General features: G+C 46.4%; 2 protein-coding genes across 3 annotated transcripts in view; both read left to right on the top strand.

The window, feature by feature from the left end:
• LOC124035624 (diacylglycerol lipase-alpha-like) overlaps positions 1 to 3,821 on the top strand; it is a 46,377-nt gene extending 42,556 nt beyond the window's left edge. For both annotated transcript variants that reach the window (XM_046349168.1, XM_046349167.1), the window contains one exon: positions 311 to 3,821. In XM_046349168.1, the coding sequence (XP_046205124.1) occupies positions 311 to 1,385 (1,075 nt within the window). In that variant the 3' untranslated portion in view covers positions 1,386 to 3,821. The remainder of the gene's footprint in view (positions 1 to 310) is intronic.
• A 468-nt stretch (positions 3,822 to 4,289) lies between these two features.
• LOC124035622 (exostosin-2-like) lies at positions 4,290 to 24,364 on the top strand. Its single transcript, XM_046349165.1, has 15 exons — positions 4,290 to 4,487; positions 5,079 to 5,415; positions 5,558 to 5,781; positions 5,964 to 6,053; positions 7,121 to 7,237; positions 7,422 to 7,617; positions 8,374 to 8,513; positions 8,669 to 8,762; positions 13,838 to 13,969; positions 17,688 to 17,877; positions 20,243 to 20,409; positions 21,066 to 21,209; positions 21,494 to 21,622; positions 22,966 to 23,048; positions 23,221 to 24,364. The coding sequence occupies exons 2-15, from the start codon at positions 5,086 to 5,088 to the stop codon at positions 23,357 to 23,359; spliced, it is 2,175 nt and encodes a 724-aa protein (XP_046205121.1). The 5' UTR covers positions 4,290 to 4,487; positions 5,079 to 5,085; the 3' UTR covers positions 23,360 to 24,364.
• Positions 24,365 to 24,815: the final 451 nt, after the last annotated feature.

Here is a 24,815-nt window from a genome sequence, read left to right as displayed (position 1 = left end):
ACAGTCCCTTCGCCCCCGTCTGGTTTAGCCCCTGTAGAACAGAAGTAGTCTAGTGACCTGTTAGTGATTGTGAAGTGTGACCGTAACCATTTATCCCTCTCTCCTACCCCTCTGTGCTCCAACCCCTCTCCTCTATAACTCTATCATCTCTATCACTCTATCATCTCTACTCTCTAATACTACCCTTTCTTTACCCACATCCATCTTATATTATTCCTACTGTATTCTGCCTCCAATGTATTCCCTCCCTCCCCTCTAATCTCCCTCTTTCCTTTGCTCTCATCCTCTTTCCCTCCTTTCCTCCTCTCAGTTCCTGTGCTCGCTCTGAGATATCACTGGATGGCTTTGCGGAGTGCCCCCCTCCCCCAGTGCCAGTGGTTCTGCGGGGGGCCAGGGAGCGCCTTACCGTGGAGCTGAGGGACCGCCACGCCCCCCTGGCTGTGATGGAGAGCCTGTCAGACGCCGAGTCCCTCTACAGCCTGGACTCCCGACGCTCCTCAGCTGCACTCAGGGGCTCGCCCATGCTGGGGTGCCTTCCCTTCCAACTGAATGCACCTATCCCTGAGGAGAACCCCTCTCTCAGCTCCCGCACTGAGCTGCTGGCTGCCGACTGCCTCTACCAGGCCACCCCAGAGCACGAGCTGGGAGAGGCAGGACCTTACTTCACTCCTCTGGGATCTGGCTCCACCCCAGACTACCCAATGCGGCTCTCCCCTTCCACCCCGCGCTATAGTGGCCACCACTCCCCAGCACCACTGGCCCAGAGTGTCATAGGTCAGCCTTTCACACAACAAGAGCCTTGTGCTGCCCCTTGCCATCAAATGCCTGGCATTTACAGCCCAGGCAGCACCCCTACTGCTCCCCTCAGCCCACGGATCAGCCATGAGGAGGAGGAGGGAGTAGAGGTAGAAGGATGGGAAACAGAGACAGGAGAGTCACAGCCCTCCTCCTCCACTCCTCCAGCCCAGCTGTCCAACGGCAACCCTAGTCAGGCAGTGCTGGAGTTTGCACAGTACCTGGACTCTCTCTTTAGGCTGGATGGCAGTGGCTCACCACCTCTGGAGTTGTCTGACGGGGAGTCTGAGTCTGGTCGGGGGTCGTATGGTCAGGGAGAGGGGCCCGTGGAAGGACCGAGGGGGGACGATACACAGCTTCTGGCTCGGGCCACAATGGAGCCTAACCTAGTCCCCAAGCCCCCGCGTACCTTTGCAGGATCTGCTGACCCTTCCTCTGGCATCTCCCTCTCACCCTCATTCCCCCTCTCTTCCTCTGGTGAGCTCAATGACCTCTCTCCCGCCGACGGAGCACCTCCTCCCACTCACTCACTACGAACCTCCACTCCCTGTCCCTACCCTGAAGAAAACACACTGGCATCTATGGTATAGTGGCCCACTCAGTCCCTCCATGACTCTTTCTCTCTCCTCTTTCCTTATTCCGTTGCTGCATCTATCTGATGTTAAAGTATCACTGAGCATGCATGCGATGGAATGCAATCTGCCCTGCTGTTACAGCACCTTACAAAGACATGACATGGCAGACCATAATGAATAAGACTGAGATGAAAAACTATTGTTCCATTTTCAGGTGTCAAAAGCTGTGTAAAGCATTTTCACTACTATTGTAATAATACATTTTAATTTCTGTCTGCATGCCAGGGGCCTGTTCTGCTTTGGAGTGAATAGCCTCACCACTGACTGTCATTCCAACACACACTATCTCACATCAACACATGGTAGCATACAGCCCTGCAGTGACGTGACTTTATCAAATGGGAGACAACTGAACAGGGACAGGGAGGAGTTAGACACTAGGTGGGGTTTTCATTGGCACATAATCACAATTAACCCTCCTCGTTCATCAGCTCCTGAAGCTTATTCATCTTTAATATCAGGAAAGTAAAAAAAAAACCGGAGACAGATGCTGAACAATAGAGAGGAGACATTTTGTTTCTCAGGTCTATCAGGAAATGACAGTGTGGAAGAGAAGGAGTGTAGGTCGTAGAGAATTGATGTGTCTTAAAACAGTGATTGTGACAAATGTTAAGAATGTGGTTTTGGTCTTTGGTTGTCTTTTATAGCATGAGGAACGTAGTATCCATTTTATTTAACAGAAATCACTCGTCAGTCAGTAACTTTTACTAACATACGGACCATCTCACACACATCAAAATGCACAATTTGCCCCCTTTTTGCCCCAAAAATGTATTGCCAAATGTATTTATAAGATGTGATATTGTTTATGTTTGTGAAATACTGTAAAATGTACACTTTGACAAAACAAAGATACAGGTTTCAAGTTTAACTCCGAGAGGGAGAAGATATATTTTGGTATCGCTCCCTTTTAATAGTCAATCAGTCTATTCCCGTTCAAACTGTGTTAAAACGCCCTGGAGAGGATGAGGAAGCTATCCCAACACCACTGCCATGGCACATATCTCCCAAAACATGTCTCTCTCTAAGTGTTTCTACCAAGCCAATTATGCTATTTAAAAAAAACATGAGATGCACTGTAGGAGATTGTTCCTCTTAGTGGTCTTGCTGAGGTACACAATTATGTCAATGACTTCTATGTCTTTGGTTCCCTTTAAACTGGTTCATCTCAAGCATATTGAGGTTGAACTGTACGGGTTGTAGTGCCCACTTTCACTACATTTTACAAACTTTCATATCAGTTGTATTGGTTGGATCAAACATACTACATTATTTATTACTGTTGTTTCTTACTATTATTGATGTTATTATTATCCTTATTATTACTCTTGTAACAGTTTGGTTTGCGTTCTATGAGTTTGGCGTTCAGTTGCTGGGAAAGGCTGGTGAATTTCAGTAGGCTCTCTCAAAATAAGGCAATATCTCTGTCCAAGTGAAAAAGTACTGGGTGTCAACATCACAGGAGGTTGGTGGCACCTTAATTGGGGAGGACGAGCTCTTGGTAATAGCTGGAGCGGAATTATCGGAATGGTATCAAAAACATGGTTTCTATGTGTTTGATTTCCATTCGCTCTGTTCCAGCCATTATTATAAGCCTTTCACCACTCAGCAGCCTCCACTAGCTGCCATGGTGATGGCAGAAAGACAGATTCTATAATAGGAAGTGGGGTCATTACAGTGACCTATGATACAATACATCCATTATGAAGGGGTCACTGTGGTGACCTATAGAAGCTGTACTCTTAGAATTGGCTTTGCTGTGGTGTCACTCAACAGGCCTCACTCTGTGGCCAGATTACAGTTTGACACTACCCAAATCCATGCTCTCACAGCAGTCTCTACTTTGCCAGCACAGTGTTGAACAACCAGTGTGAAATAGCTTTGCTGCAGTGGGTCACGGCCCTGTGTAGGCTATATCAGCACCACCATAGGAAGATGCCACATTCCCTTTTCACCATGACATGTACAGCAGTGTCTTATTTGTCCTTATTTATATGCAGATGTCTTGTTTCCTGTCTTTGTAAAAAATAAATAAATAAAAAAGATTAAATGAAAATAGAATAACGTAGAAAATGACTGTATTACGATAACAGGTATATTACAAATCTATATCAATATTGACATATATAGAAAAAGTACAATTGTATGGAGAAGAAAAATGAATATATTTAGTGAGAACGATCTATATGACAGATTATTGGCTGAATTGAACAAAATTCATAACTGATTTAGAAATTGGTCTGTGTTGACAGATAAATAATTCAATGATGTCTTGTCCATGTTTACCTGGTTTGCTACCCTTTCCTTCCTGTCCCAGATTGAGAATGTATTTAACCCCTGCCACCCCTCACTGCCCTGCCTGTAATGGAATAAAGCAAAACCAATTTTAAAGAGAATTACTTGGAACTTTTTTTAAATGTAATTTCTATTTGCTAACCTCTCAACAAGCTGCTTTTTTTTTTAGCTAGATAGGCCTACCATAATGGTGGTTGTGCGGTGGGAGAATAGTGAGAACATTGGTAGCAACCTACATAACAGCCCAAATGTCAGCTGGCTTTAGTTTGAAATGATCTCGGCCCTACCTGAATGTCTGACATTATGCTTCTGTTGATTGCACATTCAAGTAAATATTCACATGTAAATTATAAAGTCATATTTTGTTAATTGTAGACCAATGGACCCAGTATATAGCTATTGCATGCCAGGTTATCGCTATCCATTCACAAATTAAGTTAAAGAGACAGTATAATTAAGTGGAGAAAAACAAGGTCTCTTGTGAAATAAATCTATATGCTACTGTGTGGGTGTGATGATACTCCGCCTTAGTAGGTAGGACTATAGCCAGTGCATGCAGAGTCGCCCACAGGTTTCTGACAGGCGAAGAAGAGTTCCACTTCCGTAAATCAAATTATTCACACGATAGCTAATTAAACTGTATTGATGTTATCTACCTAACGTTAAATGTATAAAAACTATACATTATGGCTTTGCCGCTTAGCTAAGAAGAGGGTATGAATTAACAGTTTGTGATCAACTTCGCACCGGTCAAGCGTGAATGTAAGTTTACTGATCAAATCGAAGTCTGCTGCATAAACATGCTAGCTAGCTAAGCTTGAAGCTAGCTGGCCACTTGTTTTTACTTTTCAAGATTTCAGTTTATTATGAGAAGTGTGATGTTAGCTAGCTACATACACTATATATAGTTGGTATTTTATAATAAACGCCGACTAAACTAGTTGGTTTTCGCCAATCTAAGTTTTCATTGATAGTCAATATAGCTAACTCGTCAACCAGTCTGCTACCTAAATTGAGTTTGCTGCCAGTGTATTTAAGTTATATTAGATAGTTGTTCAGTTTAGCCTGTTATCGTTAGCTAGTTTTACCTCACAGAATGCCTTTGACTGACAGCTAGTGTTGTAAGCGGTCACTGGGTTAAAGTCGTTACGTAGTTTTTTATAAAGAGAACTGATTGGCTCTTTTAGTCAAGGCCAAGTAACGTTACAGTAACTTGTTTATTTCTTGCTGTAACAGTAGTCCAAAATGGCATCATTTCCTCTAGGAGAGGAAGCCATTTTAGACTGTTGATACATACCCTGGCAGTGTGTCAACGGACCAGGAGCCATATATTTATTTCTGTCTCTCTCAAAGTGGTTGAATGGTCAGGCTCAGCATGTGCGCGTCTGGAAAGTACAGTTCACGAGGCCCGGCTCTGATTCCACGGATGAAGACTAAGCACCGCATCTACTACATCACCCTGTTCTCTGTGGTGCTGCTGGGACTCATCGCCACAGGGATGTTCCAGTTCTGGCCACACTCCATCGAATCAACGGCAGACTGGAGCCTGGACCGACGCAGCGTGCACGATGCACCTCTCGTCCAACTGCCTGTCTCCAACCCTATTCCTGAGCGAGGGGACCTTAGCTGCAGAATGCACACTTGTTTTGATGTGTATCGGTGTGGCTACAACCCTAAGAATAGAATCAAGGTGTGCCTAGTTTCCATCATCACATGTCACAAATTACAGATACGTGAAGTTAGTTTCATCTGCTATTGTTAGTCTCTGAACCTTGTCTTTTGAACCAACAGCAGCTAAAGTGGACCATCATAAATGACTGTCTGTCTGGCAGGTGTACATCTATCCTCTGCAGCGTTTTGTGGATGAGGGAGGAGTGCCAATCAGCAGCACAGGCCTGTCCCGAGAGTACAATGACCTGCTCAGTGCCATCTCCGACAGTGAGTTCTACACTGATGACGTCACCAGGGCATGCCTGTTCGTGCCCTCTATTGATGTGCTCAATCAGAACTCTCTGCGCATCCGGGAGACTGCCCAGGCTCTGGCCATGCTCCCCAGGTAACCTTTCCTGCACACTGCTCGGGTTGCACTGTTATCTCCTCCACCCGAAGCTGGGAGTTCTCTTCATATGTATTTATCCTTCCCCCGCTCTCATCTACCACATTGATCTATCAGCCCATTTCAAATATCTAAGTGCACACATTTGTTGGTTTTTGACACCTAAAGATGTTTGTTTCCAGGTGGGACAAAGGGATGAACCACCTTCTGTTCAACATGTTACCTGGTGGACCTCCAGACTACAACACAGCACTTGATGTACCAAGAGACAGGTAACCTTAATAAACCCAGCACAGGAAAAATGAAAGTCAATTACAATGAACATAGTTGGATAAACTCGCATTGTTTTTTTGTTCATCAACCAACCTTGACTTCCAGCTAATATTTACTCCAGCGTGAATAATCAGTGTTTGTTAGCAGAGTTACTGCCAGGCACATATTGTTCTACCAAGACCACCACTAGAGGGAAGCATGGTATTAACTTGGCTTTCAGTTTTCTTTCCGTGTCCTTAGTCTGATGTTATGTTCAGAGAATAGTTTTATACTTTTTTTATTTTTGTTAAATTGACTCGTAGTTTTTATTAAATTAGTTTTTTCGCTCCATATTTTGTAGTTTGACTTGACTAGCTAATCCAGATTCAGTTCCATCTTATCTCCAACACAAGTACAGTACTTGCATATAATTACAGGGGGGCTTGAAAAATATTAAACTAAGATGAAAGTACTACTTAAAAGTAGTCCAGAGATGACAGAACCTCTAGCGGCCTTGAGCGGGCAGACATCCTAATCTCCTGGTATTTACAGCCACAGAGAGAGGTCATGTTTCCCAGCCTTGCTCTTGGCTGCTCGCTCCTTTTGGGTGGAAAAGGTGGGTTTTATGAACTGAAAGCCCTGAGACGATGAACACTTATCTGGAGCTGTAGGGAATTTCCTGGGCTCATCCAGCTGTGCTCCATTTGGCATGGGGCCTCATCAGAACCAGCTGTGTGTGTGTATATATAGGCCAGTGTGTGTGCGTGAGGTTGTCCTTGCATCCACAGGTAGGACACCATGAAGATTGTTCGTCAGTTCTCATGTAACTATTACATATACACATCTCCAAAAGGATGAGGTTTAGGCAGCCTCTTTTTGTCCAGGTGAATACTTCTTAATCTTCATGTTACTCAATAGCGTTGTTCAGCAGATGTGCAGATACCCTGGCTGTTTCTTGTCATATCTGTCATGTATTGTCTTGCTACAAAGTTCTGTATAGCTGTCTCTTCTCTCCATCTAAACTATGTAAGCCTATGTGACAGTGGTGTAACATTGGATACGTGTGTTTGTTTTGTGTGTGTTATAGGGCTCTGCTTGCAGGGGGAGGCTTCTCCACGTGGACCTACAGGCAGGGTTATGATGTCAGCATCCCTGTGTACAGCCCTCTGTCTGCAGACGTGGAGCTGCCCGAGAGACAGCCTGGGTGAGCAGCAACACCACCGCCCACACTTCCGCACCTAGATTAGGGCTCTTATCGCTTCCACAAGCAAGACAACAGGCATCCTCACTTCATGTGAAAGTGGGAACATTTGGGAAGTTCTCTTTTAAAGTCACCATCGACCACAGAGATTTACATTGTTTCTAATGGTGTCCCCGTCCCGCTGCAGGCCCCGGCGCTACTTCATTCTGTCGTCTCAGACGGCCATCCACCGTGAGTACCGGGCAGAGCTGGAGAGGCTGAAGAGGGAGAACGGGGAAGCTCTGCTCCTCCTGGACAAGTGCAGCAACCTCTCTCAGGGAGTCGCCTCAGCGAGGAAACGCTGCTACAAGGGCCAGGTGTTCGACTACCCCCAGATCCTCCAGGTGAGACGCACACAGAGACCTGCTACCATTTAGACTAACATGTACACACACTTGTAGACATTACACAGCTTAGGGGGAAATGTTTAACATTGATAATGGCCATGCAGATCTGACTTAAAAGCATTTAAGAGGGCTCTGCTCAGCTGTGTAGGTCATCTCTAAGAGTTAGCAGTCTATCTATGTGGGTAACTTTATGCAGAGTATACCTGGGAAACTACAACAATGCCTGTGGCAGTCAGTCAGCCAGTGTGCCTCTCTGCATTGTCTATCTGCTCAGGGTGCATCTCCAGCCCGTCTCTGGCCTGTCTAGACAGGAAGTGTGCTTATCATCTGGTATGGGTGCAGCGTAGCCGCACATCTGGGGTACGTCCCACCAAGGAGAGGGCCTAGAGGGGTGGAGGTTGATGGTGTGGTGGCAGAATCTCAGTGAAGGCACCCCCCTCCCCCACCTCTGACATTGGAAAGATTTTAGAATCATATTTTACGCTGCCTGCTTGTATACTTTTAATGTCTGTAATTGGTCCACCATGACATTGCCCTCCCCATCCTAAACTCTTCCATATGGGAGGCAACATCGACAGTTCATGCAGTCATTTTATCAGACTCTGACCAAACACAAGCTGCTCACTAATATTGTGTTAGTCTGTTTTTGACCCGTCTAAGCTTCCTTAGTTTGGCGACGGCTATGTCATCAAACTATGTACAGTTGATATGGCTATGATTGTGTAATACCTCGTGGTAATCTGTGTTCCCCAGGAGTCGTCGTTCTGTGTGGTGCTGCGCGGGGCTCGGCTGGGACAGGCCACCCTCAGTGATGTGCTGCAGGCTGGCTGTGTCCCTGTCATCCTAGCAGACTCGTACATCCTACCCTTCTCTGAGGTCCTCGACTGGAAGAGGTACACTAAGACACTGCTCATGATCTCACTCCAACTTCAACACATATCTCTGCATTAGATTTTCTGAGCTCGTATTGTGATTCTGATCTAGTTTAATACCAGTGGCTGTGTTTGCCATTGATACTGACTGACATTTGTGTGTGTATATTGTACAGGGCATCCGTGGTCATTCCAGAGGAGAAGCTCCCAGAGATGTACACCATCTTGAAGAGTATCCCTCACAGGCAGGTGGAGGAGATGCAAAGACAGGTGACAGTCAGATCACAGCTTTTCGTCAGCGAACATTCAAATAGACTGAATCCCTTTGCTGGGGATTTTTCTATGCACATATAGGGAAATGCACTCTTTATAGAGTTGTAGTAATGGTCTATTTCCAGATGAATACGCCTCAGGAGAAAGTGCCTCCGGCCCTCTCAGGTTAAGTTAGTGTGAAGACGGGGTCAAAGGAGTTGTGACATTCACGCTCCCATTCCAACCTGGGAGACGTGTGCCTCACTGTTGGCCCAATGGAAGCCATAACACAGGCAGACTGAAGGGTGAGAGACACGTTGTAATGGGCCCTTAGGACGAGAGTTTCTGTCCTGTTGTCTGTTTGGATTGTCTCGTCATGTTCCCAATCTTGATTAAAAAGCTCTTTATAAAGGTTCTTCAGTGTTAGTTTCAGTCGAGCCAAATCAATGACAAATCCCCTCCTTTCACTGGTCCAAATGAGCCTCAATAAACAGAAGTGAAAGCCCTCAGAGAGCTCTGCACGTCCAAGCTGTTTCTCATTCCCTTGTATCAACGCTAGTCCATTTACCAATTAGACTGGCCAAACAGACATATCAGCCCCACAGCTCAGAAACCCTGTTGGAGTGGTTTCATTTGCCAAGCCTTGAACATGTCTTCCCTTGAGGCTCCTCCTCCTGTCTCTGTAGCTGTGAGGATCTGACATGCTTATCCACTGCTCTTAGTGTTTCTCTGTCAGTCTGTCTTGTCTAGCGCTTGGAATTTAGTTATGAGATGTGTAATCAGTTGTCTTCCTGTCAGGAAAAGGTTCTCGGTAGAGATGAGGACTGATAAGGATTGTGGTTTGTTTGGGAGTAAAAAAAATACTGATAATAAACATTTATCAATTCACTGGCGATCAGAGGAACACAACCAAATCATATTGGTCTGAGTTGAGAAGTGAATACATCTTGAGCCAGGGGAACGTGAGGCGTAGGTATGTCACTGCCATGCGCGTGCCTGTGGCCCCTGCAGGACTGACGGGGGGAGGGTGTTGGAGCCGGTGCTCAGGACGTGTAAGGGTGGGGTGGGGCCGGAGCACAAAGGCCCATCTTATCCAGGATTTATGGGGCGCCGTAGAGCCCATTCCAAATCAGTCCACACCTGCACACATCTGGAGAGACTCCTCACTCACATTCACTGGCTGGAGAGGAGAGGACACTGGGAATCACTGATTTGGTCCCCCATAAAGACTTGACATTGTCAATAGTATAGACAACACATTGTCAACTCTAACTCACTTGGACGTGTGCAAAATTGTCTTTTTTTTCTTCCCTTAAATTTTTATAAGAGCTGTAGGAAAATATATATTTTCTGATTGATCTTATTGAAGAGCTGAAGTGTTTACTCACTGTCCAAGAGAGAGCCTAACTGCCTTTCCTTCCTCAGTGGTTCTGAATTACACACTGTCATCTTCAGTCCTTTATGGGTTTAAAAGGTCTCTGACCATATGGCAAATATGCCTAAAATACACACTGCTGATCTTTTTTCCACTAATTGGTCTTTTGACCAATCACATCAGCTGTGAAAAAGATCTGTTGTGATTGGTGAAAAGGCCAATTAGTGGAAAAAAGATCTGAATAACACAGCCTTACTCATGATGACTGTCAGCTTTGATTGACTATCTGTATGATTTACTAAGTCCTAAATTTAATGATAATTGGATAATTGAGGAGACATTCTGTCTCACTTATACAGGGCCTCACAACTAAGGTCAAATGTAAAACTCCTAATCCATCAGTAGCCAGCAGCATCATTTCAGGAGAAAAAAATGATTTCAACATTTGATGTGGTAGCATCCACGTAGCTCACAATTTGGGACCTAAGTGCTTAACAGCTGCTAAATGTTAGTGGTGGTCACCTGAGGCTTTCCTCTGAGCCTTGTTTGTCAGACCCTAGGAATAGAATACATGCTTTGTTAGATCAGTACAGCTGAAATGAGTACTTGTCAATCACAGGGCTGCAGCTACAGTACCAAGCCCAATGTAATCGTGTCTGAACCCTCCCTGTCTAAAAGGAGTTGACGGACAGCAGAGTATAGCTAGAGAAAGAGATGACCCAGGTCGTGAAAGTCTGGCTAGTATTATGATTTCTCAGTCCCACAGGAACCACTATTGATGATCAGTTGTCTGTCATTGTGGTAATACTACAATGTCATCCTAAGCAAGTTTGTGCTAAGTAATTGTTCACCATGACAATTGTACTTTTACAATATTTATATCTTATTAAGAGGTGCAATTAGTTACATTTATTTTAGTTGCAGTAGTATAGATTAGCCAAATCAGTTTTGAATTGATGGATGTTGTTTATGGTCCAAGTTCAAGCACAACTCAAAGAGAGTTCAGTCTCCTTAGCCCAGCGCTGTATGTTAGAGGAAGGGAACGACAGTTCCGCAGTGAAGCAGACCTCTCTGCCCTTTTTCTCTGCTGTGACTCCGTCTCTTCTTCCCTCATAAAAATTCCTGCAGGCGCTGGGAGGCGGCGGAGCGGGCGGAGCAGTTTGCTTTTTGCCTCCCGGTCGGAAAGGAAACTTTCATCACTGGCTGATTTATGGGTCGTTGGGTCCCCCTGAGATTAGAAAGTCTTTTTGAATACTCCTCACCCCCTCCATAAAAATAAACACTGTTTTTGTATTTCTCCAGTGTTAAAGGGGACTAGGGGTGGGGGTGTGGAGTGGGGACTGGTCCCTTCTCATGTGCTGCTGAGAGCTCTCTGGACTATACGACAACAAAAACAACAGGCCATACTGCACCACTGCTATGGAAGGACAGAGCCCTGTAGCCAGGCCAAGCTGCTCCACTGCTATGGAAGGACAGAGCCCTGTAGCCAGGCCAAGCTGCTCCACTGCTATGGAAGGACAGAGCCCTGTAGCCAGGCCAAGCTGCTCCACTGCTATGGAAGGACAGAGCCCTGTAGCCAGGCCAAGCTGCTCCACTGCTATGGAAGGACAGAGCCCTGTAGCCAGGCCAAGCTGCTCCACTGCTATGGAAGGACAGAGCCCTGTAGCCAGGCCAAGCTGCTCCACTGCTATGGAAGGACAGAGCCCTGTAGCCAGGCCAAGCTGCTCCACTGCTATGGAAGGACAGAGCCCTGTAGCCAGGCCAAGCTGCTCCACTGCTATGGAAGGACAGAGCCCTGTAGCCAGGCCAAGCTGCTCCACTGCTATGGAAGGACAGCTATGGAAGGACAGAGCCCTGTAGCCAGGCCAAGCTGCTCCACTGCTATGGAAGGACAGAGCCCTGTAGCCAGGCCAAGCTGCTCCACTGCTATGGAAGGACAGAGCCCTGTAGCCAGGCCAAGCTGCTCCACTGCTATGGAAGGACAGAGCCCTGTAGCCAGGCCAAGCTGCTCCACTGCTATGGAAGGACAGAGCCCTGCTAGCCAGGCCAAGCTGCTCCACTGCTATGGAAGGACAGAGCCCTGTAGCCAGGCCAAGCTGCTCCACTGCTATGGAAGGACAGAGCCCTGTAGCCAGGCCAAGCTGCTCCACTGCTACGGAAGGACAGAGCCCTGTAGCCAGGCCAAGCTGCTCCACTGCTACGGAAGGACAGAGCCCTACGGAAGGACAGCCAGGCCAAGCTGCTCCACTGCTACGGAAGGACAGAGCCCTGCTCCAGCCAGGCCAAGCTGCTCCACTGCTACGGAAGGACAGAGCCCTGTAGCCAGGCCAAGCTGCTCCACTGCTACGGAAGGACCGAGCCCTGTAGCCAGGCCAAGCTGCTCCCGAGCCCTGCTGCTCCACTGCTACGGAAGGACCGAGCCCTGTAGCCAGGCCAAGCTGCTCCACTGCTACGGAAGGACAGAGCCCTGTAGCCAGGCCAAGCTGCTCCACTGCTACGGAAGGACAGAGCCCTGTAGCCAGGCCAAGCTGCTCCACTGGTACGGAAGGACAGAGCCCTGTAGCCAGGCCAAGCTGCTCCACTGCTACGGAAGGAAAGAGCCCTGTAGCCAGGCCAAGACTACCACAGCTCTAGCAAAACGGTTGGCTCATTGGCTAAGCTGTAGCAGCCAATGCTATCACTCTGTTTGCTGCATTGCCGTTTTCCTTTTGTGCACCGTTGTTGCTGTTGTCTATTTGTTGCTTGATCCTCCTCTGCTCCTAATCCAAAACAGAGGAGATCGTCTTCAGCTGGGGGTCTTATTCTCACCCAACAAATATGCTATTAATATCTTGAGTTTCTGGCTGTGCGAATAGTTTCCAGGGTGTGCTCTGGCTAACCAGTCAAATGTCAGTTGGAGTTGAGGGATCCAGTATGGACATCCGACATGTGCTTGTTAAAGAGTGCTGCACTCAGGGTCACCTAGGACTTGCTGAGGTGGAGTCAGGTCACACTGACATGGCGCCTCCTGGCAGGAGACAGTTCTGTTTTAATGATCATTAACTCTTATGGGCTCCTCTCCCTCCATAGCTGTCCCTTGATGTCTCCTAATGGATCAGTGGGAGGGGAGCACCAAGGAAGCTGGGGTGCTGCCTGGGGATGTTGTACTAGTAACATCTGCATTGAAATATGATTGACTGCTATGCTACACCTTCCCTCGGGCACAGTAATGCTCCTTGTTGTTACCATGGACTGGTAATGAAGTGACTAAAAATAGATTTTTGATGCAAAACTGAAAGTAGATGTGTACATAGTTTGCATACATCTTGGATCAAGCATGTATTATAGTCCCAATGGGCCTTAAGCAGGGGTTCCCACCCAGGTTTACTAGGACCACTGGGGGTACTTGAGAATACTCATGAGACCATAGGTCTACTGGTAAAAAATACACATGAGGGGTACTACTGGAAGAGTAAAATACAGTAGCAGGAAGAGGTTGGAACCACTGGCCAGGTTGATATTTGGCTGCCCTGTGCTTTGAAAGTCAGGTGAGCTGTAGAAGGCCTTGGCCTGCTGTAGGACAGATGATGTTAGAGATTCTAACCATCTAGAGCAGTCCTTCCTGTTCTCCAGTCACTGGGATGCCTTCTGAATGTATGTTCACATTCATGACAGCTTGTCTGTTTGTCCAGGGCCCAGACCATATGTTTTTACTCCAAAACAACTCTGTTCTCCTCAGGCCCGCTGGTTCTGGGACGCTTACTTCAGCTCCATGAAGGCCATCGGTATGACAGTGCTTCAGATCATCAATGACCGCATCTACCCCTATGCTGCCCGCACCTACGAACAGTGGAACACCCCCCCTGTGGTGGTGAGTAATCTTCTAGTTGCTAGGTCTTTAAAGAGTGGAAAGATGTGTTTTTTTTAGGCTAGATGTGTTTTAACATGATTGGATACCTCAGTCTTCCATTGGAGCCTGCTATAATCTATGCCCCTCTAGCCTACACCACTAATAATGTTATTGTTTTTTACTGCGGTTAACCACTGAATCTTCTTAGACATACGAGTCATATTTATGGGGGTGCAGTCTGCAGTGTCTGGTATTGATGTGTGACCTGACACTACTGTGCTGGCCTCTCAAAACAGAAAAACACAGTGACTGACTCCCTCAGTGACAGATATGAGACAGTTTTCCCAGGTAAGTCTTTCCCAGTGTATCGGCTGGGTGGCAGGCCAGCTTCCTCTTTATAGGTCTCTTTCTCCACACATGTAGTCTAGTGGTCTTTGGCTGCTTGGTAAACACCCAGTACTGCTGAAACAGCCAGTGTGTTTGTGTCAGCAGTTCTGCACTGGGAGGATGCCTCCAGTGCGGTGAAAAATACATGCCTTAGTGTTTGAGTCATTGTGTGTGTGTGTGTGTGTGAGAGAACACTGTTTAAGGAGTGTGTGTGTGTGTAAGTAACCTCTGTGGTTGCGGGAGTGTGGGGATGCAGACAGCTTGGCTCAGCTATCACCTCTCAGGGGCTGTTAATCAGCCCAGCCTGATCTGCTGCAGTCTCCAAAGACATCACATGCAGCTCCGCCCTCCTGTCTGTCTGTCTGTCTGTCTGTTTGTCTGTCAAGGGGGGGGGCCCATGTTCCTCCTCTTATTGGACAGCCCTACGCAGTCCTACCAATGGTTTGTGATATGTGAGCCAGTCAGGTTATGTTGGTCTGAACAAGTCAGCTGACTCTGACTGAAGGTATGTTTACAACACTTGGCTTCTCTGAGTAATTCAAAGCTCTTCAAGACTAATTACTTTCTACTCTAGCCAACTGCTCAATCACAGCTAGTATTGCCTTTTTTTTGGAGTGGGTAGCTGGTTAATCAACAGTTACACTTGACATTACCCACCTCTCTCTGTCAGAAACTCCTGTCTGCCTTTTTTCCCAACCAATCGTCATTTAGTTGTGCTGTCTCAGCCCCTGCTCACAAGAGGTGAATTGTGCAGGGCCACAGACCTGTTACCGTTCCAATGCTAGAGAAGTGCTATCTCTACGTATTCAGTGGAAACACGTCGAGCAGAATTGGAACGGGACACTAAATAAATCAAGCAGTTGTTTTTTCTCTGCTGTTCTGTATCCTTCGTTCGGGGTCATAATTGAAAGCACATTTCACAGGCTCTCTGCTAGTAGCAGTGCCTTTAGAAGGGTTTTCAGGCCAGGGAGGGACAGACGGGATGCTTTTTGTTCGGCCGTGGGCATAGATGTAAGATACGAAACGAGTAATCCATGGTAGTCACCTGTTCAGCCTCTGAAAGGTGGCTGAAGGTTAGGAGACTTGGTACCCTAGGGAGCTTTCATATCAGATTGGTTTGGACTGTTTTCTTCTTCTTCTGAGCTCTGGTGTGTTTTCTCCCTTAGTTTGGAATGGTGTGAACACACTATTCACAATTGGGTGCACACTAAACAATGCACCATGGTTTGCTAAAAAGGGTGGTGTCGGTCCAATTAATTACACCTTTCATAGTAATGTGTATTCATGGAAGATGGCAACTGATTATTTCTTAAGCTTGACCTTGACCATTAGGGGACATCTAACATTTGAATTTAGGCTAAGTCGGGGCTTGTTCAGTGGTTTAAATGGGCCAAGAAACCTGGCCAGACGATTCCTTCACTGGTAGAGCGCAGACAAAGCCTGCACTGTGATTGTGCTCATATCAGGCCTCTTGAAGATGTGATGGCTGCACGATCTCTACTTCTCCATTAATCCCTGGTAGGCAATCATCACAAACCACACAAATCAAAGGCCCCCGGCTGGCTAGATGGACCTGCCTCCAGTCATCACTGGAGCTGCTGCTATTTCCACATTGCCATGGAAAATAATTTGCTATTATGGAGAAAACACTGTTTGTCAAACACTTAAATGCCATGTTTTTCTCTATGTTTACAATGATTTGCGTCAGTCTACTTTTCCTAACACCACCACAATAATGTGTAGCCTAAATCACCCAAATGGCTGCATCATCCCGTTTTTGTGTAAATTGATCATTGTAAGCAGTGAACTCAATTTAACTGGGCTCATTAACATTGGAGAAGTGGCTGTCTTTCTTTCATCTTGTTTATGTCATCTGACAAATGACTTAAGTTGTCCTTTTCCTCTTCTCTTCATCTCACCACTAATGTGTCACCGTGTTAGTTTAATTATTTCCCCCTCTGCTTGTATGTCAATGTCACACCACCCCAGAGAAGTTTCCGTTTGCTAGTAAAGTTGAGTGTTTTATTTTTATTGGTGAGTACTGACTGATGTAGGGTATATGAGGTGACCATGTTTATGGTGACAGACATGGTGGACGCCGTTGGAAGAGCCACAGAAACACCAGTCTGTCTGTGGTCACCTGTCTGCAGCAGAACAGAGAAGCACTTCAAGAAGCCCACACTTTTATTTCAAATCTCCAATCCTTCCCTATGAGGTTAGCACATGTCTCTAGTGGAGGTCTGGAGGCATTGGGGGCCTTTGGTACAGTTGATTAAGTCAGCTGCAACCTCCTTTATTTGAAAATGCTACTGTTGTAGTGTTTGACAGTTAATTAAGGGTTAAAACCACATCATCCAGTCAACATAGTGCTCCTGCTAGCAGGGAACGGTAGCGTTGACGTTGACCCTGTAGATGAGAGAACCTGCATTGTAGAGCACTTTAAGCTGCTGCAGTGAGTCTCCTGTGTCACATGTTGACATTGTTACTCTTGTATAATCGCATTACTCAAAATGTCAGTTGTTGTCTATATGTTAGTTCAGAGGTCTGGATTGAGTGTCTCATTGTCCCATTGTGTGTATATATATATTATGTCTCCTTGTGTGTGTCACTGCATCATAGGCTCTCTGCACTGCCAGTATTTCCTTTAACAGCGTCACTTGATCTAGGCTAGGGTCTGCATCTTCCAGAGTTAACGGGCCATTTTAAGACGGGGCCAGGAAGAGGAGCCAAGTCCCACACTGGCAGTAGACAGTCGCCGACACCGTCGCCTGCATCCCCCTGCCTCCCCCCTCTTTCTCTCTCTCTCTCCCCTGCCTCCCCCCTCTCTCTCTCTCCCCACTAAAACTCATCTGGACCTCTGCTGCATGGAGCTCACCAGAGCTTCATGACAAGACGTCACTTATAATATCCCAAAGCAGCAGTGTAGAAACAGCAGGAGAGGCCAAGACTGCCAAGTCATAGTGTTTGGACTCAACTTACACATGTACCTGAGATGAGGGTGGAGCCCTTTGTCTCTGTATTACACACTCTCTAAGCTGTGCTCCTGAACCAGCTCCGCTACCACTCCTTTCTTAGTGTGCTTGGCATTCCAGACTACTTCACGCTGGGTGCTTGGCATTCCTGGTTGTGAGTCTATTAATCTTTCAAATTAATTAATAGATTATTTCTGTTCCCTAGTAAAGCCATTGTATGGCAATCACTGCAGGTGACTTCACTACTGAATCAAGCAATGGAATGGCAGCTTAAATCACGATGGAAAACATGTCACAGGCCAGGATGGCAGACAGATGAAGGCATACGTCTGCATTGTAGGAGAGTGTGACTAACCTTTTTGGTCTCTTGTCCTCTGTAGAAGTGGTTGAGTGTGAACAGCCCCCTGTTCCTGCCTCTCATCCCACCGAGGTCCCCAGGGTTCACTGCTGTGGTGCTGACCTACGACCGCATCGAGAGCCTCTTCCGGGTCATCACTGAGATCTCCAAGGTTCCCAGCCTGGCCAAGCTACTGGTGGTGTGGAACAACCAGAACAAGAGTCCCCCTGAAGGTGAGCCTGAGGCTTGTATTCATTAGCACACACCGTAGCGTAACATTTTGCAAAAATTCTTGAGGGGCTGAAACTAAAATAAGTTTCTTATTGGACAGGTTCAGGTAGTCCCTCTCCATTTTGGTAGATGTTCTTCTGTTTGGTTCCTCATGAATACACCTCTGATTCTGACCCTCCCTTCCCCATATTGTTCATTAAACTCATTATTGATTCAAATATTACCCTTAAACAAGCACACCAGCAATAGGAGTTTTCATGAGTTAACCTTTTCAGTGACAACGAAGATGCTTTGTTGGATATTCAAAGATGGGATATTAGTGTTCTGTCAGATTGCCTTACTTCATAGCTACCATAGAATCCCCAAAAATGTTCTCTCTGTTTAGAGATTGACTAAAGTTGGCAGATCGATACACACGAGGAATGGGAAAGTGGCTGAACACTCCATGTTAACTGCCAACTTGATGTGAGAAGAAATGGTTATTTCACCATGCCATGGTTTAATACACAAAATGGAGCTCTTGATGTGTACCAGATGAGTGATAACAGCTTCAGCAGCCAAGACCCGTCTCTCTATAAGTTTAGACCCTGAAAAGCATGACATGCTTGAGGCTGGAGCCAAACCTCTCTCTGGATTTTCTTCGTGTTGAGAATCAGGAAACTGGAGCAGCTCCGTGGCATGTTGCTGCCGGTCGGACAGAAAAACATCCTCCTACCCACCCCCCTCGGTGCTGCAGCAGCCACCTCATTCTAACCTTCCGATGTCAACAGGTCTCCTCGGTACTGGCAAGCCAGACGACGTAGAGGCCTTTCATTCATGTTGATATACTGTCCACTACAGACACTCCATCAAACAGTGTGCAGTGTTCTGCTAGTGCTGCCTGTCTGTCCTCCTGCCACAGCCCTCATTTAGAGCCCATTAGAGATGTTTCAGAGTAAGCTGATATTAGTCATTATTTATTGTGGCTTTCGCTCTAATGATTCCTCTTAACAAGGCGATTTAGGTATGCGGCTGTTTATGGCGCCCCTTAACACTGACAGCTCAGGGAACGACAGGGAATGAAATCTATCCTCTGCAGTTGTGTAATGAAGCAGCGGGCCACTTTGAAGCTCACTCTAATGGCCCAGTGTAGCCTTTGATTAGAGGCGTCAGTGGAGCCTGGCCAGAGCTTTGTGACCCATTAGAATTAACAAGGGGCCGTTCATGGGTCAACTCAGGGTCTCTGCTTGGGTTGAGGACGGATTTCCTCATCCTCACAAGGACTGATTGTGCTTTTCACATGCACAGAGATTGTACTGTGTTTGGTTGTCATGATTAACTTCATAGTTTATTTGTTCACTCATACAATCTTAGCATTATGACCTGAAGAAACCTGTTTTTCACTTTGGTCAAAGACCGTTATGGAGCTGCAGAGCATGGAGACAGAGGTAACTACAGGACAGATGGGGATTGCAGCAGGATTCTGTTTTTCTGTAGTGGAGAGGATCTCCTGGTTAGCCCAGGAGAAAGTCCGAAAATGAGAAGCAAAGTAGATGGGCTTCCAGCAGCCAGAAGATGTTTCAGTTTGTGTGTTCAAACCAATAGCAAAAGAAAATGCCAGGCTCAATCAGAGCTAAGCTAATAACCTTTGTTTTGGAGATTTCTCCCTGCACTGCACTCATCTCCCAGCTCATCTTTGGAAAATAGAGGGGGACAGAGAGAGAGAGAAGAAAGCCCTTGAATATATCACAGCAGTTCTCCCGTTGACAGTTTAGTGTGGAGACGTTCAGAGCTCGTCGGTTCAGAGCTCGTCGGTGGGAGCGCTGTCTGCTTGTCAGGCCCCAGTTAGAGCCTTAATGGGGTGACACATTCTGTGCCATCTGTCTGACTGCTCCGTGCCATGGACACTTCCCAAGCTCACTAAACACTACTTTAAAAAAAGCTAACTTTGTTGCTCTGCCTTGAGAGGAATCTTGGTGGGGGCAGGCTTGCACATGATTCAAGTTGGCGTTGCGATTCGAGTCAGTGATTGTAGTTTTACTGCTAGCGTACTTTTCCACTAGGATTGCCATTTTGAAACGTCTCCCTTGATGGCAACCCAACTCCACTCCTCTCCAACTGAAGTCTAGATGTTAGTTTGACCTAGAAGACTAGGAGTCTGGTTTGATGTCTTAGGTGTAGGTGGGTGATGCAATATATACTGTCAGATTTGTAATGTGTGGAAGTAGTTTTCAGTTTGCTTAATGTCTTGCAGCTTCTCAAGTAGCACAAAATGCTAACTGACCCGTTTGCCAAGGCCACCATTGCATTGATAGAATGGATTTTCTCTGACCTGTCTGTATTGTAGTCTTATCACTCATATTCCCTTGGTCTCTGTCCCTCGGTTAGATTCTTTATGGCCGAAAATTGCCGCGCCTCTCAAGGTGGTGCGCACCAAAGAGAACAAGCTCAGCAACCGCTTCTTCCCCTACGACGAGATCGAGACTGAGGCCGTGCTGGCCATCGATGATGACATCATCATGCTGACGTCTGATGAACTACAGTTTGGCTACGAGGTGAGAGAGAGGATGCCCTGTATCACGCCTGGGAGATGTCACCCCAAATGTTTGACCTTGGGCTTAGTGCATTCATACTGGCAGGTAAACACAGGCCACTTAGAGCTGACCCCAGAGTTTAAACTCATCCAGGGAGCTTAAGTCAGCCTCCAGTAAGGCTATATGTGAGGCGGGTGCTGGAGATATGTTTGATGTGTGACATATGGTGACAGGCCAGAGCTGATGCTGTCCATGCCTACAGCCCAGTTTGGCACTCACCTGAAGGCATTTAGGACCTATTGAGACAATTGAGGACAATTTGAGGATAATGACATGAAATGAGAGGCAGGCTGCTGTGGGGAAGGAAGACTGTCTGGCTCTACTGCCTCTCGCTGGGTCCAATAGCGGGACAGGCTGCTGGGCTCCGGTATCCAGTCTCCACACACGTCTCTGCCCATCACAGAGAGGGCCTGAAGCTTTCATCTCTTTAACGTGAACTTTGGGGCTCAAAGTATCTCCGTGATGGCGGTCATCTAGCACTACCTTGAAGAAGGTGAAAGGAGGCTACTTGGAATGTTTTTAGTGTTGCCTAATTCCATTAACTTGGAACTTTCCCCAAATTCCTGGAAAAGCTGTAATTTGTGTGTAACCGTCTCTTTCCCCGCCATGTCCCTCAGGTGTGGAGGGAGTTCCCAGACCGGTTGGTGGGGTACCCGGGTCGGCTCCACCTGTGGGACCACGAGATGGGGAAGTGGAAGTACGAGTCCGAGTGGACCAACGAGGTGTCCATGGTTCTGACTGGAGCAGCCTTCTACCACAAGGTTAGCCTCAGACAGAAGCCCCTCCTCCCCCTGTCCCCCTGCCAGGCCCAGTATGGGGAGGGGGCAGGGTTAGGATGGAAGAGTCATAGGTGAGGTTAGGTTATCTGTCTCACTGTCAACCAAAAACTATCCTTTTGATTCAAAGCAAATACTTCTGAGGTTAGACTCATTTATCATGTCACCAGTGAGTAGGATGACAAATGTATTTCAGTATTTATATCTGCTTGTAGTTTCCACTGCTTCCTGATTTTGATGTTGAGTAACACTGGCTCTTTCCTTTCCAGTACTTTAACTACCTGTACACTTACAAGATGCCAGGAGACATCAAGAACTGGGTGGATGCTCATATGAACTGTGAGGATATTGCCATCAACTTCCTGGTGGCCAACATCACTGGCAAAGCCCCCATAAAGGTACAGAACCGTGCACAACGTTGTCCCACCATCTGAACACAACAGTCCTACCCAACCCATTATGCTGACATTAGGTCCTTAGGAGGTCAAATTCAACATTGTATGTTCACCAGAGCCATGGCTTGCATCCCAAATTGCATTTTATTCCCTATAATGGTGCACTACTTTTGACCAGAGCCCTATGGGCCCTGGTCCAAATGAGTGAACTTCCTAGTCAATGGGGTGGCATTTGGGACGGAGCTATGTTAATATCTCATTAGGAGCAGTACTACAACATGCACCACATATTAGGAAGCTGAAGGCTATAACTCCAATTCCACAGAGGTGGAAAAGTCCCAGAATGCAGAAATATTTGTTTCTTCCAGTCCTGTCCTGCCAGAGGCTCTGTCTCTGATCAGTTCTCACCCCTCTGTGCCCCCTGATACCTCCCCAACGCAGTGACTGTCCAGGTGCAGAGACCGCCCCTAAAGCCCAACCTTAACCCCTCTTACCTGTGTGTCACTGACTGCCACTCCTCCGACTATGTTTTCCTAAGCTCACCAGGGCTCACTCACCCCACCATCAATGCCTGCAGTAGGCTAGCCCCCCACCCCTCCCCGCACGTCCTCCTCAGCACTGATCTGCAGTCTGGAGTAAGACAGACTGGTGGGGTGGGTAAGACGGAGGAAGGCCATACATCACCCCTTTAATGAGCATACAGCTGTTTCTCCTCGGTATGCAAGCAGCATGCCGTGGCCTTTTAATGACCACTCAGGTATACAGCAGCACAACATCCTCCCTCAGCGCAACAGCCCTCAATCACACTCTGCTGCAACAACCACTGCTGGACCTGCTGTCACAACTAGCAAGACTTCATCTAATGGGTTTATCACATTCTAGAGAACTGTAACTTAAAGGGATATTTCAGGATTTGGGCAATGAAGTCCTTAATCTACTTCCCCAGAGTCAGATGAACGAATGGATACCATTTTTATGTCTCTGTCTCCGGTATGAAGGAAGTTGGAGGTAGTTTTGCAAGCCAATGCTAACTAGAATTAGCACAATGATTGTAATGCTATGGTATTTACTAGCATGCTAGCAATTGCACTAAAGCTAGTTAGCAACATCCTTCAAGCTGCATGCAGAGACATACAAACGGTATCCACGGGTTCATCTGGAGAAATAGATAAAGGGCTTCATTGCCCAAGTCCCAAAGTATCCCTTTAAACAGTACTGTGACGGTATTAGACTTGTCTCATCAGCACAGGGATTTGATCTCACCACACAGTCGATTCTGTACTGTATGTTTCTTAGTTGTGCAGCAATGGTAGATTTGTAAAGCTCAATGTCCTGGTTCCATTTAGGTGACCCCAAGGAAGAAGTTCAAGTGTCCTGAGTGCACAGCCATTGACGGTCTGTCCCTGGACCAGACACACATGGTAGAGAGGTACGTCCTGCACTGAGCATGCTCATCGCCTAGCAACTCTAGAAATGGTGTGTATATGCCAAATCAATATTCATAGAGGTAGTAGTGGACATACAATATCTGGACGTGTTTTTTTTTTCCTGTGATTGATTGCCTCAATGTTAACGGCGGTAACTTCTGTACACTTCCCCAGATCGGAGTGCATCAACAAGTTTGCGTCTGTCTTCGGCACCATGCCCCTGAAGGTAGTGGAACACCGTGCAGACCCAGTCCTCTACAAGGACGACTTCCCAGAGAAGCTCAAGAGTTTCCCCAACATTGGCAGTCTCTGACCAGACAGGGCTGTGGCCCAGCAACCCCCAGACACCCATACATACCCAGCATCTTCTAGTTCAGGGGAGACATAGAAGAGTTTCTCTGTCCATATAGAACTATCTGGAAGGTTGTTGTTGTTCTCTGTAGGGTGGTGTGGGGTTGGGAGCCTGTATTGTTCCCTTTCCTAAATACTGGTTTGAATTGGAAGTGGTGAGAGATGAGGTGTGTGTGCGCTCATTGGTTGGCTGGACAGAATCCACTGTGCGACTGAGAGATGACAAGTCTGTGTATGTCCGCTGCTGTATTCAAACCAGAGGCCCCGTGGGCTCTTTGGCTGATCTGGGGTCAGTGTATATAAATCACACCGGTGCTACATTTTAATGTAGCATGGTGAGTCAGGACTGCTGTCTGCCAAGCACAGGGTGAGCAATTGTGTAATATGCTGAACACCCGTATTTGTTTTGTAAATGATAAATAATGAGACAAGGTAGTTTAAGAGGGTGCTTCTCGTCTAGAGTCATTTCATGGCATGAGCTATTTTTATTTGTTTAGTGTGAACACTGCAGAGGTGTATGGTCAGCTTTCTGATATATCGCAAATAATATGTACACTATATATTTACTGCCAATTGTTCTACTGCTAAACACCTTTCAAAAGAATGACCAGTATCTGGACACTTGAATTACCTTTTTTAAAGTGTTGTGCTGCATGATGAACTATTGCAGTAACATCTAGTCTGGTATAGTAGGGAAGACACTGTAATTGATTCGGTGACATTGGACTGTCTGCTTCATGGAGATGTAGGCACCAGGTTGTACAACTCCCCAATTTTGATGTCTCTTTTTGTTTTATCTTTCTGTTAGTCCGTGTAGGCTTGCTCATCTCTCTAAAGGAATGTCCTAAGCATTTCAAGTTTTTTTTTTTTTACTTGTGTAAGGATTGTTTGTGATAAATGTGTCCCAAAATATATATAAATATAACTTAGTGAAGAAATACATGCTAAATAAAGACGTTTTTCATTGGCCTGGGATTAAAGAAAGGAACAATGGTGCTGCCGGACTCCAAGGTGAATGAATTGAGGAGCAAACTGAAGTGAAGAGGAAATTCAGCTACTGGAGAACAGAGGGAGTTGATAAAAGTGCTTGAAAAAAATGTAATTGGAAGTGTTCTAGATAATAATAATAATAATAATAATATATGCCATTTAGCAGACGCTTTTATCCAAAGCGACTTACAGTCATGTGTAGATGTGGATGACGATGTTGTATGCATGTTTATTGGAGTGGTTTTCTCATGCACAGTCACCAGTAGCAAGCCTCTGTGTCAGTCACGCTCTCTGTCCTCATTTTGATTCGGTGAAAGCCCATGTCTGACCAGGGCTGTTGTGACAGCCAGGCCGTGTGCAGCACCACTGTTTAGCCTCGCCTGTCACCTGTTAATATACGCTCCCTAATCCACCCTGTACAATGTCAG

This window comes from Oncorhynchus gorbuscha, linkage group LG05 (genome assembly GCF_021184085.1).
Source record: "Oncorhynchus gorbuscha isolate QuinsamMale2020 ecotype Even-year linkage group LG05, OgorEven_v1.0, whole genome shotgun sequence".
Lineage (NCBI taxonomy): Eukaryota > Metazoa > Chordata > Actinopteri > Salmoniformes > Salmonidae > Oncorhynchus > Oncorhynchus gorbuscha.
Note: the sequence above shows the minus strand (reverse complement) of the source record. Positions and strands in the feature narration are given on the sequence as shown.